General features: G+C 43.6%; 1 protein-coding gene across 6 annotated transcripts in view; it reads left to right on the top strand.

Moving 5' to 3' along the window:
• Positions 1-16,667, top strand: part of RUNX2 (RUNX family transcription factor 2) — a 235,203-nt gene that overhangs the window by 60,945 nt on the left and 157,591 nt on the right. For 4 of the 6 annotated variants that reach the window (XM_047101633.1, XM_047101639.1, XM_047101635.1 and 1 more), the window contains exon 4: positions 11,105-11,278. The exons of the other annotated variants lie outside the window; for them this stretch is intronic. In XM_047101633.1, coding sequence (XP_046957589.1) covers positions 11,105-11,278 — 174 coding nt within the window. The remainder of the gene's footprint in view (positions 1-11,104; positions 11,279-16,667) is intronic. 6 annotated transcript variants of the gene reach the window in all.

The following is a 16,667-nucleotide window of genomic DNA, read 5'->3' as shown; positions in this document are numbered from 1 at the left end:
ATGAAGGGTGTTTAGGACCCTGGAGCTGGGCTACAGTGAAGTCAGCCAGGTTCTCTGGGAGCTCTTTCTTGCCCTGTTTGCAAAAAAGTATTACGCATCTCCCGTCTCCCTGTCTCCCCTCGTTGTCTGGTCTTTCTTTAAAATTTTTTTAATCTTTTTTTTTCTTCTTACCTCCCATGAGTTTCTTTTTCTTTAGATGTCTCAAGTTTTTCAAGTCCATTATTTCAAGAAAAAGGATTACACTCTAAGCATATGTTTTTTAGAAGTTATTCCCTGATGTGTGACTGATATTGGCATAGCCTGATTGCCCCTTCAGTCTTTGATGGTCGTGATTTGCCACAGCCTGAAAGCTAAAAGTTATAAAGGAACTTGCAGTTAAGATGCACGAATATGAATATTTCACAATTCTTTCATTTGTGTGTTTATTGAAAGATCTTGAGTTCTTGAACCTTTAGAAGCCTAGATTTGGAAAGAGGCTCTCCTTCAGTGATCTCTCTCATGCACCCAATTGTGTTTTAAAAATGAGTTTGGGAGAGTGAACTTTTTACTCACTGATCTAAACTGGCGCCTTGAGTTATTAAAAGAAAGCAAATTCAGTTTTTAACATTTTTTTTTCTATGAACTGGAGTTCCTAGAATATTTCTTTGGAGTCTATGGCTTAACTATGTAATTATGTCTCTTGAGTAGATTATGTTTTTTTCTTCCCATAATTATGTTTTTACCCAAGAGACGGGAAGGCTTCAGACCTCTCTTGGGTGAAATTGTTCTTCCTCTCTTCTTCCTTGATAAACTTTGAATTCTACATGCCTGACTCTGTTCAAGGGCTGAAAGGGGGCTCTTGAAGATACATGGTGGTGATTATGATTTTTTTTCCCCTTTAGAAATTGGTTTATATATTAAGAAGGGCCCTTAGAGACAAACTCTGTTAGTTCATTTTTGAAATGCCATCAGAGAAGAATCTCCTGGAAGGGGATTTGTTTATGATCTGTGGTCCTCTGTCTGAAGCCGCGTTAATATGGCTCTAGAGCTGTCTCCTCTCACGAGCTGTCTTCTGTGAGCTCTGGGACCCCACGCACATGTCCTGTTGTATGGCTGCTTGCTTCCCCTGGCTAGAGGTTTCTTAAGCATGAAGGCAGTTTCTTAGTCCATTTTACTGTTCTAGTCCAGAAATAGTTTGTGACCTGAACCAGACAGCATACTCTTAGGAAAAAAGATGACTCAGCAGCCTTTCCCAGCAAAGATTATAGACTCATCAATTTTACTGTGGGAAATGTTTCCCGATGACTAGCCTGTTTTTTTTTTTTTCCCCCTCTCCTCTCTTTTACTGGACAAAAGGAGAGATAATTCTAGATTTATCAGTGTCCCTATTTATTAATTCAGTAACCATTTGTTGTGTGCTTTCTTTGTACCTAAGCTCTAAGTTATGTGCTAGACAAGAGACATGACACCCATCCTCAAAGGTTTTATAGTCAAGTCCAGGAGAGTCTAAGATTGTAGGGTTTGAAATTCTGTATAAATATTTTATATCAATTCGTAGTAAGTTAATGCTGACTGAATGCCTACTACACTTAAGTGCAACCACATGTAATACACAAAACCAGTTGTAGCTGCTTTCAGCTTGCTGAGATGAAAACCAGAGGGATCACCGAGGCCCTAGAGACCTAGAAGACCAGAACGGTGTGATGACCAAATGGAGATGGTGGGGTGAGGGTATTTCAGGTGGGGGAGACAGCTTTCGCAAAGGTACAGGGGCTCTGTGAAGAACCGTGGATAATACAGGGGGTAGTACAGAAGTAGCCATTGGAAATGAGTGTGACGATGTATAATCAGACCATATCTTCTGGGTGTTTCCAGGTCTTTGTTTTCCCTGCTGGGCTCAGGGAGCTCTGTTTATTGATAACGTGAGACAGTTGAAAGGTTTTGGGCAGGTGAGTGATGTTAAGATTCAGGGGCTGAAAGGACTTTAGAAATTATGGAAATGAACCCTTCATTTTTGGTAGGTGTGGAGAGTTCCACCCTTCATTTTTGGTAGGTCTGGCGAGTTCCATTAAATCCCTTCCTGCAGTTGGTCATATAATTAGTTGATGCCCTTTCATTTATTCCAGGCTTCTTCTCTAGTGTATTAGCCATAAGTGAGAGGTTAGGAGTGATTCTGATGGGACTGGAAAGCAGGGTTCATTCTAGTGGGAATGGAAAGTGGGGGCCCATTCCTGCAGAAACTATAGGAATGGGCTTATGTGAATGATGGGGTCCAGGAAAGGGAGGTGGTGAAGAAATAATTTGAGCTGGATTTTGAGCCTCAGAGACTAGAAAGTGGTGATATATTTGTTTAATATATAATAAGTGATTTATTTAATTATTTTGAGAGAGAGAGAGAGAAAGAGAGAGAGAGAGAGAATCCCAAGCAGGCTCTGCTCTTTCAGCACGGAGCCCAGTGTGGGGCTTGATCTCACCATCCTGGGACCGTTGACCTCAGCCAAAATCAAGAGTCGGACACTCAACCGACTAAGCCACCCAAGCACCCCAGAGGTGGTGATATTAATGGAAATAAGGAAATTAGAGGAGAGGCTGGTTGGGACTGTTTGTAGTGGTGGCAGGGGTGCGTTAGGGAGAGGCAGAGGGCTTAACTAAACATTACGAGCATCACAAGAGTATATAGGTCTTTCATTTTTGGACTTTCACAAACCACCAGTGAAATGCAGTCATCTGAATGTAAACAAAGAGAAGTTTCACTTTTCTCAGTAGTATTTCCAGTTTTCACATGTGTGTAGGAATGCAGAAAATCAAGGTTTTCAATCTGGATCCTCAATAGTTATAAAGTGTTTGGATCCACACTTTGCATGGCTCCCCTAAGAACTCCCTTGAGTCTGTGCTATCTCCCCTGTTACGTTGCTTTTGCTGGAAACCACCTAAATTGAATTCTCTAAGATGAACTAAGGCTCACCCTTCAACGCAGTAGTCAAATTCCGAGTAATATCATTTGGAATAGAATTAGAACGTTAACATTAGTCAGCCTCGTCCCCAGCCCCTCCCTGCAAACACTCCTTCATGTACCACTTTCAGAGCAGAGAGATTAAAACCAAGACTTCATTTTTGTTGTTGTTGTTTTTCCAGAACTGCTGTGGAATAGTAGCTCTGTGGCTATATAACCAGTTTGCTCTGGAAAAAAAAAATGGTAATTCTGATGCACGTCCTCTCCTCTCTTCCTTTTTACTCCTAAGGATCGTTGTCACAACATCTTAAATGGGTATATCCTGTGGTTTGAGCCCTGGAGTACTGGACCAGGCCTCCTCCCTCTCACATACTTGTTGACAGCAAAATTAGCTAATGTCTCCCCAGCCACCCCTCCTTCAGGGAAGCCTGAGTGCATGGCAGATGAGAGGAGGCTCTCAGGCTGCCAGAGTATTGTTTCATTAGTCAGGGGATGAAAAGATATGTCTTAAAAGGGTAAGTTCCCATATTGATTGCATAGTTTATTTATTTTTATTATTATTTTTTATTTGAGAGAGAGAGAGAGAGAGAGAGCATATGTGCAGGGGAGGGGCGGAGAGACAGAGAGAGAGAAAGAATCCCAAGCAGGCTCTACGTTTAGCATGGAGCTTGATGCGGGGCTCGACCCCACCACCCTGGGATCATGAGCTGAGCTGAAATCAAGAGTCGGATGCTAAACTGACTGAGCCACCCAGGTGCCCTTAGATTGTATAGTTTAAAAGAGCTAATGTTTGGTTTTAAAACTAGAGGCATCAAGTGATTTTAAGAATAGCGTGCTTCTGTTGAGATTCGTATCACATACATGTTCAACACTATCTTGTCTCCCAAGATATTTATTATCACGTTGCTGTCATTTGTCCTCCAGCCAGCTTTCCTCCTTTCTTCTCTGCTTATCAGTATCCTCCTCAACCTTCAAGGGCATAATGGTCTCATCAGCAAGGGTTTCCTCTTTCCTTTAGTCAACAGCAGTGGCTCACTGTTCTTCCCATAGCAGTTTACTATTTTTTATTAAAAAAAATCTTTTTTAACACTTATTTATTTTTGAGAGACAGAAACACAGCATGAGCCAGGGAGGGGCAGAGAGAGAGGGAAACACAAAGTCTGAAGGAGGCTCCAGGCTCTGAGCTGTCAGCACAGAGCCCGAAGCGGGGCTGGAACTCACGAACCATGAAATCATGACTTGAGCCAAAGTCCAAAGTTGGACGCTCAACCAACTGAGCCACCCAGGTGCCCCTCCAATTTATTATTTTTTAAAGATTTTTCTTATTATGAAAGATTTCAAACACATTAAAAAGAGATGATATTTAATCAAATCCCATATACCCATCACCTTATTTTATAACTGGTAACATTCTGCCATATTTACTTCACCTTTTGTTTTGCTGAAATATTTTAAAGCAAATACCAGACTTATGACACTTACCCTCTAAATATATTGGTTAGCTCTTCAAAAATATAAGGGCATATTTTTACATACTCACAAAAAGCACTACCTCCTTAATATTTTGAAATAGTCCGTATTCATATGTTCCTAATAGATCCCCACACCTAAGCATTTTAGTGATTTTCCCTCATTGTAAACTTTTCCAGTTATATTTAATTGCATGCCCTTCTTCCCTACTAGACTGAACTGCTGGGGGGGGCAAGGACATTATCTTAAAGATTTTCTCTCACCACATGCCTGGTGAGGCTCCCATGTGGGCACACGCCCACATGGACGAACCAATCAGAATTGTGGATGTGGTACTGGTTCCTGACTGATGGTCTATTGCGGATCTGCCTTTTAGTTTTATTTATTCTAATTGGTTGGTTGATTGATTGAAGTTTATTTATTTATTTTGAGAGAGAGAGCATGAGTGGGAGAGGAGCAGAGAGAGAGAGAGAGAGAGAGAGAGAGAGAGAGAGAATCCCAAGCAGGGTATGTGCTATCAGTGCAGAGCCCTCTGTGGGGCTCAAACCCACGGACTGTGAGATCATGATCTGAGCCGAAACCGAGTTGGGCGCTCAACCGCCTTAGCCACCCAGCTGCCTCTATTTATTCTGTTTAAAACATTCTTTTTTTTACATTTATTTGTTTTTGACAGACACAGACAGAGCACAAGTGGGGGAGGGGCAGAGAGAGAAGGAGACACAGAATCCGAAGCAGGCCCCAGGCCCGACGTGGGGCTCGAACTCACAAACCCAGATCATGACCTGAGCCGAAGTCAGACGCTTAACCGACTGAGCCACCCAGGCGCCCCTATTCTATTTTAAAATTGTATTGTCATGATACTCAGGGTAGAAGTAGATACCCAATAAGTGAGTGCTTAAAGTTGATTTATTTTTAAATTATTTTTTTAATGTTTATTTATTTTTGAGAGAGAGACAGAGTGTGAGCAGGGGAGGAGCAGACAGAGGGAGACACAGAATCCGAAGTAGGTTCCAGGCCCTGAGCTGTCAGCACAAGGCCCCATGCACAACTTGAACTCACAAACTGCTAGATCATGACCTGAGCTGAAGTCAGATGCTTAACCGGCTGAGCCGCCCAGTCGCCCCCAAATTGATTTAAAATACTTCTGTAAAAAGGGGAGCTCCCAAACATCATCATCCACGAGATGACCCTGCTGTGCCCCAGGATAGCGGACCTGCCGTGACTTGGTGCCCTTCTCATGAAGGTGCCTTGTTTTTGCAAGGTGCACTCTTTTGTAGGTGCTTTTGGGTGACCCTTCCGGAGGAGTGCATCACACTGTGACTGTAGTGCGCAGGGTGTGACCTTTTGGCTGGGGGCCCACAGAGCTTTCCTCAGTGGTTAGGCAGTTCTCAGTCAACTTTTGTAAAAACAGGCAGAATGGGTCACATCACAGAGGCAGGTTTGTTTTCGTAGTCCGCATACCATACTTTCAGGGTCTTCACGTACCAGTTTCTGATGCCTGTTCTAAGCGGAAAACCCAACGGCCCTGTTACCAACTGTCACTTCGAGCGAGGTGCCCTTGCACTGGAGAGTGGGCGGGGCGGGGGGTGGGGGAGGCCTGGGGCAACCAGGTTCAGCATCTTTGCTCTGAGGATGTGTGAATGCCGTGACCTTTTGATCACACTTTTCTTCTCGTGCCCCTGAATTTATTGCAACAAGAGTCATGGTCAGCCAAACACACTCAACTTTTTGAAAGAAATTTGTTCTGAAAACTATTTTTTTCTTCCATTTTAAATTCACTTTGACCGTGATTTCCCCTGAGCGACCGATGCTGTAGTGTTCTAATCTAAAATAAGCTCGTTGGCCACAGGAGGGAAAAGAGCGTGGGGCCAGCAATCAGAAATCCCGAGTTCTAGTCCTGCCACTAACTGTGGCTTTGGGCAAGTCGCCTCCCCTCTCAGGGATTCAGGGTCCTCATTCATAAAAGAAGTACGTCACTCAGAAATTTAGAGTCAAAATGATTTCTCTTGTCCTTTTCAGCTCTTTGATTCTAAATGACTTGCAACAATGCTGAAGAATTATAATGAGAGCAAACGGGACTTTTTCAGAAAGCAAGGAAGCAATCGGGCATTCCCTTAAAATGCACGTCCTTTAGGGAAATTTCTGAGCAAGCACCAAGAAGGGCTAGGCTCTAAAGAAAGGCTTTGCCCGCTGGATTCCCTAGGTTGTCAGATAAGAGAAGGGTTTTTTTGGGGGGGAAAGATAGCATTATAATATGATATGCCGGGGCAGAAAATTTTTTCTCAACCTGGACGTTTATCTAAAAGAGGAGAGACTATTCACGTTCATTCATTCATTGCCTAAATATTTGTTGAGCACCTACTATATGGTAGGCACTGGACTAGGTTGTAGAGATCCAACTTTAAACAAGACAGAGCACTTATTCTCACGGGGTTCATATCTTGCAGGCGAGACAAATAAGTACGCGAGATAAGTACAGATTGTGGTAATAGCCATAAAGGAAATAAATGGAGGGTGTGATCTAGAAGGAGGGGACCTACTCTGGTTATCGTGGCAGACAAGACCTCTCATAGGAGGTGGTGTTCACTGTGAGGCCTAAGGGATAAGAAGGAGTGGGCAAAGAAATAGGGGGAGAGTATTTCAGGAGTATGGAGAGGTCCTGGGATGGGAAACTCAAAGGATTCAGTGTCAGATGCCCAGGGAAAGGTGGTGGGGTCCTGGACTAGGGCTGTATCAGTAGAAATGAGAGAACTGAATGGATTTGAGATACACTTTCAAGACGGAAATGACGAGATGTGGTAATAGATTGAATGTGGGGCGTGAGGGGTAAGGGGAAATCAAGGGAAATGTTTAGGTTTTTGGCTGCAGTGACTGAGTGGCTGGAACCACTTACTGAGATGAGGGTACTCTGAGAGGGGAATGGGATTCGCTGGTGAGAAGAGTCAAGAAATCTGTTTTAAGTATACCACATTTAAATATCTTGTAGACATCCCAGGGGAGGGTCAGGTAGGCAGTGGGACACACAGACCTGGAACTCAGGACAGAAGTCAGGGCTTACCTCAGAAATGGGGGAGTCCCCGGCACAAATAGGTGGCACCGAGTGCATGAGATTGTGAGGTCACCTTGGGCAGTGGTTCTCTACCTCAGTTGCCCATCGGATTGTGAGTGATCTTACAAAAGAACTCCCCAGGACCCGCTCTCAGAGATTCCGATCTAATGGAGCTGATGTGCGTTCTGGACATCTATATTTTTCAAAGCTCCCTGGAGGGTTTTCTTAATCCTGCTGGAGTGGAGGAACCACTGCTCGACGGAGAAAGTACAGCTAGAGAAGACGATCCGTGCCCGAGCTTTCACACAGTCTCAAATAGAACACAACGGTTTTGCATTCTTTATGCTTTCCTCCTATCTGGAGGACCCGCTCTTTGGCCTTTTGGATGAGGCTCAGCTCTCCCCGTACCACGGCAGAGGACCCTGTCTTTGCTTTAACTCGATGTGCCCTTGTCTTCCATGTTCTCGATTTCTTAAGGGACTGCCTGAGTGTGGAGGATTTCAGTACGTCTTCTTGCAGCCCATCGTTCGCATGTTAACCCTGATGTGGTTTAGCGGTAGCCGGTATTTGTCATGGTTGAAAGATGAAGAACCTGTTCAGCTTTTGTTCTTCATCGTCCTGTAAGAATTTTGTTGTGGTTGTGGTGGTAGCTACAAAGGGGCAGGTATCTGCAAGGAGAAACGTGTATGTGTTTTTGTACATGCGCAGCCACAGATAGGTGCTCCCTGAATTACTCTGGGTAATCTACTCTGTAGATCCTTGGTAGCTCACGTGTGAAGGTGATTTCCAGAAGGCCATTGAGGCTTTTAAAATTTCACCTGCTCCTCCAGTTTTCATACTGATCAGCGATGCTGTGAGTCCTCTCTGTATTCTTGCCTCCAACTTCCTACGATCCCCCCCCCCCCGCCGAAGCACTGGGCTAAGAGAAAATACAAAGTGAACTCACACATCCAAATGCTGAGCTCACATCTCCTACAGTCTCCATGAAAGCCTAATGAAAAGGCTGTAGAAAGCGGAGGCAAAGCTTTATTAAGTTTTCTTGCGACCCATAGCCCACATAAAGTCCCAGTGTTTAAAGGAACCGGGCAAGATCGTGTAGCCCTCCCCTTAGCCCTCGGGGAATCTGCCATTCCAAAAATATGGCCTATTAAAAAAAATAACTTCCAGGGACAATTCCATAAGCTTTCTTGTTAATGTTTACAGCTGTATCAACACCACACCAATGCTTTTTTTTTTTTTTTGTATATATGTGAGGAACAGAATCCACGGATCCAACTGTGACAAGTACTGTATAATTCCCTAATTGTCAAACTAGTTAGACACAGCAAGATGCATTGATGGAAGTTTGTTTAGGGTAATGGGTGAGCTATTAACTTTGTAATTGGATCCTTGCTGCTGCTTCTGCTTGCGTTGAAAACCAGCCGTGGTACCACGTGGGGCTTAGCCCGTAGGTGTCTCTTTCTGTTGATGTGGATATTTTCAGTCCACCACAGCAGCTGTGAGAGGAAGGGAAGATAAATCTAGAATGCCAGCATTGATGGGGCCACGTGATGAGTGGAAAGCGTTGTCAGCTAGGATGAGAACTGTGATCCTCTTCCAGGCCAAACCAGCCAATAGCTGAAGACCACAGGCTGGTGGTGGTACCTCTGTAGGCCTTCGCCGCTTTGTCTGTGAATACCGTGCTTGCTGGGCTCCAGGAGCTGTTTGGGCCAATCTCTAAAGGCCCTGTAGAGTTCTAAAATCTGTTCATAATCCGGATAAGAAGTTCTGAACAACAAGGAAAACACCCATCCACGCACAGAGAATTTTCCTGATCACTTTTCTCCTGGTCTTAGTCCCTCATTATAGCAGATGCCCCAACTGGCAGGAAATAGGGTGGTGGGTCCATTTCAGTTAATGGGCCTATTTGGAATATGTTTGGCTGTGGAGACAGCTAAACTCATATTACCAAGCCTTGGCTTCCTGTCTGTTTTCTTTGGGCTGGGTAGGCAATGAAAAAGGAGACAGGAAAATACATTTTGGGGCAAATAAAATAAGGAATTTGTCTTATGAAGACAGCTTATAGTTGGGAAATTCTAATGTTCAACTTAACCCTATCCTGATATATTCCTCTTGTCCTCTTGTACCGAGAGGAAGATGAGGTATTCTCGCTACCCATAGAATATACCTCCTGATTCTTGAAAGCTCTTAATAATCCTCCTTCCAGGTTTTCTTCTTTTGTGGGTAGTAATCCTAATTTCCTTAATTTTTCTTCAAAGGGCAAATTCTGATTCCAATCATCATCTTAAAAAAATTTTTTTTTAATGTTTATTTATTTTTGAGAGAGGGAGAGAGACAGCGTGAACAGGGGAGGGGCAGAGAAAGAGGGAGACACAGAATCCAAAGCAGGCTGCAGGCTCTGAGCTGTCAGCACAGAGCCCGACACGGGGCTCGAACTCACAAACCGTGAGATCCTGACCGGAGCCGAAGTTGGAGGCTTAACTGATTGAGCCACCCAGGCGCCCCCAGTCATCATCTTCATGGCTCTTCTTTGAATCTGCTTCGGTTTCAGTTACAGTATGTTAGGGCGACATACTCAGGCCTCATTCTGGTACAGAATATGGAAAAAGGAATCTACAGTATGTTTCTGTTCATGTATGAGGCATTACCCTGCTCGTTCACCTCGGCACCACTCTGCAGATGTGCACTTAACTTACATGGCACCAAGTCTCACACGCTGTTCTGTTACACTTGCACCAAGCCCATACTCCACTCTTTGCTACAAATGATTTCATGATTTTCAAAAAGCCTTAGAACCTGAGTTATATTTTAGCGGGTGTATTTCCTTATTATCTAGAATTTCCTTCGATTTGAGACTTGAATAAAGCGAAACAAAGTTATGTTTTGTTTTGTGTTAATAGTGGAATCTCACATTCACGTGGTAACCCAGAGGGTGTTTTTCCATTTCTTATACAGAACCGTAGTACTAGATTTAAAATAGAAGAAAGCATTCTGTCAGATTTCACATAGTTTATTATATGCTTTGAGGTTTTGGGGGTGTCACAAAATACCCAGATTCCTCTTGAGAATCTGCATTTCCTTGACTGTATTTCCACTTTTTCCTCTGAAAGGGGTTCTAGGTTTGAGTTTTAATTTTTCAGGAGAGTCTCAGTGAGGTCTGGTTGTAACATGAAAAAGAAAAGTCACTATGGTTATCATGGGAATTGCCCCTTGACAAATGTTTGTCTCTGTTTCTGCCCCAGTTTTGGGATAATGTGTGTGACATGCACAGACTCTGAACTTGCGGGAAGTTTCCTCCTTCACGAAGTAAGCGAACATAGCCCAGAACACATTCACCTTTCCCACCCTCGCCCAGAGGGTTTGACGAGGCACGCAGACAGCCCTTCCTGAGTGCCAGTCCTGGTGTCAGCTCCGAGTCACCCTCGGGGACCCTCAGCTCTCCGTTTGTAGCACAGAACTAGGAATGCTCCACACCAGATGATGCTTAGAAAGCCACTAGAAATGGAAGGCATTGTAGAGACACTTCCTTATAAATACCAGTATTGATAATCCCTTGGCTTTAAACCCCCAGTATGTATGTTCACATATCTATTTAGTATGGTCAATTGTTCAGCTCATTAATATGCTTTTATTTTATGATTTGCTGTTTCCAGGGCACAGACAGAAGCTTGATGACTCTAAACCTAGTTTGTTCTCTGACCGCCTCAGTGATTTAGGGCGCATTCCTCATCCCAGTATGAGAGTAGGTGTCCCGCCTCAGAACCCACGGCCCTCCCTGAACTCTGCACCAAGTCCTTTTAATCCACAAGGACAGAGTCAGATTACAGGTAAGACAGACTCCTAGGTTTCACTTGCACACAGTCCGGCAGGCTGGGGGTGAGGGGCTACCACACGAGATGTACTCACTTCAATACTCCTGGGCTGTGAAATGGCTTATTATTAAAGAATCAAGATGTGAAGAGACTGACCTTCTTTTTGATTAAAAAAAAAAAAAATTCCAACGTTCAGTAACTTTGGGATAAAACCTGGGGGAAGTTTCTGCTAATGTTGCACTTCTTGGCGATGTCAGTGTGCAACATAGTGGATGGTAACGACTATGTTCTCCGGGAGAATGTTTGTTATGAGTTTCTGTGTTGTGCCCAGCTAGTGCAGGGGATAACCTCACACCCTCACTATTAGAAGATTAGTTTTACCGTCTCAGATTTGGGCTTAAATTTCTTACATGTATAACTATTTCATTCAGTTTGCCTGAAAATTGCCCAGGGCTAACAGGAAGCCTTGATTGGTGGGTATAAGGCAAGGTCACCGAGCGGCTCATTGGGCAGACAGAATTCACGTCTGATTCACTTTTAGCTCCAGTTCCTCTTGCGACATGTCTCTTTATTACTACATTCTAGTAAGATGCTTGCTTTACCTTTCTTCTTAAAAATTAACATCAGCATTGCATTACACACTAATCATTCACATTTGGTGCAGTAAGACTCCCAGCTCTGTCTGTCTGTCTCTCTCTCTTTTCTGCCCCAGTTGTGCAAAAACAGATCTTGCTTTTAGTGTGATTGCTCTTGGGTCCTGGTGACAGAGGAGTTATGTCAGTCGTCATAGATCTTTAAGTTGCCCATCAGAAATACTGAGAGCTGATGTCACTTAGTCATGTCATCTGGCTTCTGTTGTTGGCAGAGGTAGACCAGAATGGAGGGAAAATAACTCAAAACAAAATGTACAAGAGACTATTCTAACGGTTAGGTTTTGGTTGATAGTGCTTACGTGTTGAGTGTCCCTAACAGTTTATAAACATAACTGTTTATAAATGGAATGACCTTCCTCTCTTTCTCCCCTGCCCGTATTAGGGATATGTCTTCTTGGATATTTACTTAGAGTAGGTTTCTGTGGGTATATGTATATGAGTCTGAATATATGGGTATGCCTGAGTACGTATTTAATAGATAATACAGAATTATAAAAATAAAATATCTAAACACTACAGAGAACCAGATCTCTGCATCAGGGAAGACATTAGAGCTCTGTGAACAATAGCCATGGATTAGCCTAAAGAAATCACTAAATGCTGATAAGTAGGAATTAAGCTTACTGTGTTTACTAGGCAGGCGTCCTTTATAAAAATATAAGGGTGAAATTCACACTAACTTGTGAATTTCAAGCTTGTTGCTACAGGTGCTACTGCATTTAAATTTTTTTTTCTTTTTTTTTCAACGTTTTATTTATTTTTGGGACAGAGAGAGACAGAGCATGAACGGGGGAGGGGCAGAGAGAGAGGGAGACACAAAATCGGAAACAGGCTCCAGGCTCTGAGCCATCAGCCCAGAGCCTGACGCGGGGCTCGAACTCACGGACCGCGAGATCGTGACCTGGCTGAAGTCGGACGCTTAACCGACTGCGCCACCCAGGCGCCCCAGTGCTACTGCATTTAAAGTAGTGGGCTTTAGATCTTCGATGAAGCTTCATAAATAGCTGTCCTTTTGTCTTCAGAGTAATCTTTAGACTGTGTGTATGTGTGTGTGTGAGCACACGTACCCATTTGTATATGTATTTAAGAGTGTTTATATGTGATTTGTAAGGGACTTATGATGGCTAACAAAATATATATAAGAAAAATATATGTGCTATGATTGGGCAATCCCTGAACTCTTTAAATGTTTGGTTTCTGTGTTCTAATCCTTAACTGTTTGCTAATTATGTTGTACTAATGACTAATGCTTTCAAAGTGGCTTTTGGAAACTGTGTGTTGCTAGATTCATTTAAGAAGATGCTTTCCTCAAGGCTTTGACCACAAACCTGAAGATGACGTCATAAAAAAGCACCTGAGGACGTTTTAGAAACTGAAGGTATCTTAGGTATCATTAGCCAAAAGGCCGGTAAAAGTGGTAAGGGGGATCTACATGTTAGCAGCAGATGTAAGTGCAGAGAGTAAGGCTCTGAGAAGGTGTAAGACACGGGGATACCAGGAGAGCATCTGGGCAGACCAGGGTCGTGACCACCTCCCTAGACGTGGCTCTCCTCCGCTGGTCACCTCCCTCCCCGCTGGGAGGCTCAGGAAGGTTCAGCTTCTTCTTGTCTGCAGCTTTACAGCAAGCTAGTGGCAGAGCAGAATTCAGTCTCTTGACTCCTGACGTAGTGTGTTTTTTTTTTTATACAGTACCATGCTACAACTCCCTCATGATCAATTAAAAATAATATTTTAAATACTTACTGGATGTATTTCTAAAAAATGAAAACAGAAAACAGTTGTATTTCTAGGTACCGATAGCTTTCTGGAATGACACCACAAGAGTCTTAGCTCTGCATTGGCGATTATAGTACTAGAGTGATTGATTTATAGATCGGTTTTCTCGTTTTTCTAGCATCCAGAGTATTGGGCCCAACAACTGTCTCCAGCAGCCTTCCAAATGTGCAGATTGACACATGTGTTTGTGCCACCCCTACCCACTCTTGGCCATGTGCACTTTCCTTACATGCTCCTGGACTGTTAGTGAGGTGATTGGTACAAGTATCTTCCTATAACCGAGGGTGTGCACACTTCTACTGTGACCCAAATTATTACAAAATCCAAGAACATCCAAGAACAGCAGCAACTTCAAAGTGAATTTATTTCACTTTTTTTCCTCTCTGGGTTAATTTTCTTATTTATTTAGTGAAGATAATTTAGAGCCTACCACACGTAGAGAATTAGGTCTCAGGTAATACGGGATGAGGGGAGAAGAAAAGTGCTCTGTCCTTGGCTTAAAGTCTAATTGAAGAGATAGCGATCCTTCCCAGCCCTCACACAGCCACATCTGTCCCCGGACTGTAATGCTGTTGTTTCCTGAGTCCACGTTCTTCTCCCTGCACCCTCTTACTTAGGCTGTTCTATCTCCGGTGGTCTGTGTCTGCAGAAAGGTGCCATCCATCCCTCAAGGTCATTGTTACCTTCTTTAGGAAAGAGTCCTGGGACCTGTGTCTAGAGGCTGCCTATCTAGCCTCTAAGCTGTAGTTGAGATTGCCTTCTTTTACAGCTGCTGGGTGTTTCTTTCTTTCCACCCTGCTAGATTGCAGATTCTTCAAGGGATTTATTACAGGGATTAATTTTGGCTTGTGTAGGCACAGTGGTAAGCACATCTGGTGAAATGTTGAATTAATGAAAGTTTAGATGACAAGATATCAGTACAAGAAGAGCTGAGATGTCATGCCTTGTTGGCATCAACTGTTCTCTCTCATTTCCTGTCCCAGGGTGCTGTTGTTCCCTGGTGATGAGCACCAGTGGCCGAAATCACATTTCTGTATAACGCTTGCATAGTGAAACCATTTGGTTTCATTCCAGTGTAGGATCTACATAATTGCATGCCTAAATGTAAGTTCTACTTACGAGCCTTGCCTACGATGGGTTTTGTAACTTCTCCGCAGTATGTAACGTCTGCATTTTAGTTCATGGAATCCTTTGGATAAAGAAGTTTGTCATCTCTCATTGGCTTGGCCCTCTTGATATCTCAAGCTCTTACCCAAGACTATAGATGATTATCATGGTTGTATGGTCACTACTGTATATACACTTGCCAACAGAAAAGGGGTGAAATGAAGTTAGAAGTCATAAACTGAGGAAGTGATAGGCACTGAGTGTTTCATATTAGTGTTCTCCAGTGTCTCTTGTAGTTCCTAGGGCTAACGGTCCGACCCATGCAATGGGCTGGCTTCTCTGCCGTGCTGGTCTGATGGTGTCCTTCTGTTGTCGTCTTTAATGGCTGATGTTCTATCTGAAGGCCGCAGGGCCTCCTATGGCTTCCTGAGGAAGTTGCTTCCTCTGTATCTTTTTTCTTTTCTTTTCTTTTTATTTTTTTTAATCCTCAGACATCTGGTGCCTATCTCTGGGTGCTAGGAAACACCTAGTCGGTCACGAATGGCTACTTCTTTTGATTCAGAACGTGGTGCTTAGCAGTGGAGATAGGGATACTATGTTAGGAGATACTGCTCAAGACAGTCACTGTTTTAAACTCAGTACTTTGTGGGTGAGGGAGCTACACCTAAACAACAACAACAGCAACAAAAGCAGACCTAGGCCCTTGGGTTTGGTGGATTGGGGCATTCATCTAACCTTTGGGGCTGGGCGTTCTGCTGTTCTATTATTCATTCATTCAAAAAATACTCGAGTGCTTACTATCTGCCAGGCGTTAAGTAAGTGCACAAGATAGATACAACTTCTGCTGACAAGGAGCTCCCCTTTTCGTGACAGATGGTGTCTGTAAATGGGTAAATAAGCATACATATGAGATAATTTCAGACAATAACACGTGCTTTGAGAAATTGAATAGGGTAATGCATTAGAGAGCAACTTAGGGAAAGAAAAAGGTAATTTTGATTAGAAAGTTGGGACAGGGTTCTCCGAAGAGCTTTGAAGATCTGTGAGGAACAGCATTTTCGGCCACGGAAGACTCATGCACAGGCTCCCGGGAAGCAGTGACTGTGCTTGCTCAGGGGTCAGGAAGATCAGTGTAAGTGGAATGTAGCGAACACAGGAAATGATAACAGAAAGCCAGGCAGGGAGTGGATTATGGAGAGCCTTCAAGGACCTGGTAAGGAGCTTGGGTTTTGCTCTGATCGCAGTGGGATGCTCTTGAAGGATGTGAGGCAGGGGAATGACCTTATCAAATTTACATGCTTTTAAAAAATCACCTTGGCTTCCGTGTGACGAACGGATCATAAGGAGACAATGGTTGAAGCAGGGTCATCGTTTCGGAAGTTACTGCAGTAGCCCAGGAGAGAGTTAAGGATGGTTAGCATTTTTTCTTCTTTCTTCAAGACTCAGATCAAAGGCTGGCACCTCTGTCCGGCTTCTTCCAACCTACCCACACTGAGCCTGAGGCTTCCATACCGCCAGTCCATGTGGCGACAGTTACTTGTTTACACGTCTGTCTCCTTCATCAGACTTTAAACTTTCGAAGTCTAGGGCCATGTTTTATTTTATTTTATTTTATTTATTTATTTAAAAAAATTTTTTAATGTTTATTTTTGAGAGAGACAGACAGAGTGAGTGGGGGAGGGGCAGAGAGAGACACACACACACACACACACACACACACACACACATACACACACACACATACACACACACACACAGAAACTGAAGCAGGCTCCAGGTTCCCAGCTGTCAGCACAGAGCCCGATGTGGGGCTCAAACCCATGAACTGTGAGATCATGATCTGAGCTGAAGTCTGGCGCTTAACTGGC

The sequence above is a fragment of the Lynx rufus genome, unplaced genomic scaffold, assembly GCF_022079265.1.
Source record: "Lynx rufus isolate CCGP_SWC_20201006 ecotype Redwood Valley unplaced genomic scaffold, mLynRuf1.p SCAF_6, whole genome shotgun sequence".
Lineage (NCBI taxonomy): Eukaryota > Metazoa > Chordata > Mammalia > Carnivora > Felidae > Lynx > Lynx rufus.
Note: the sequence above shows the minus strand (reverse complement) of the source record. Positions and strands in the feature narration are given on the sequence as shown.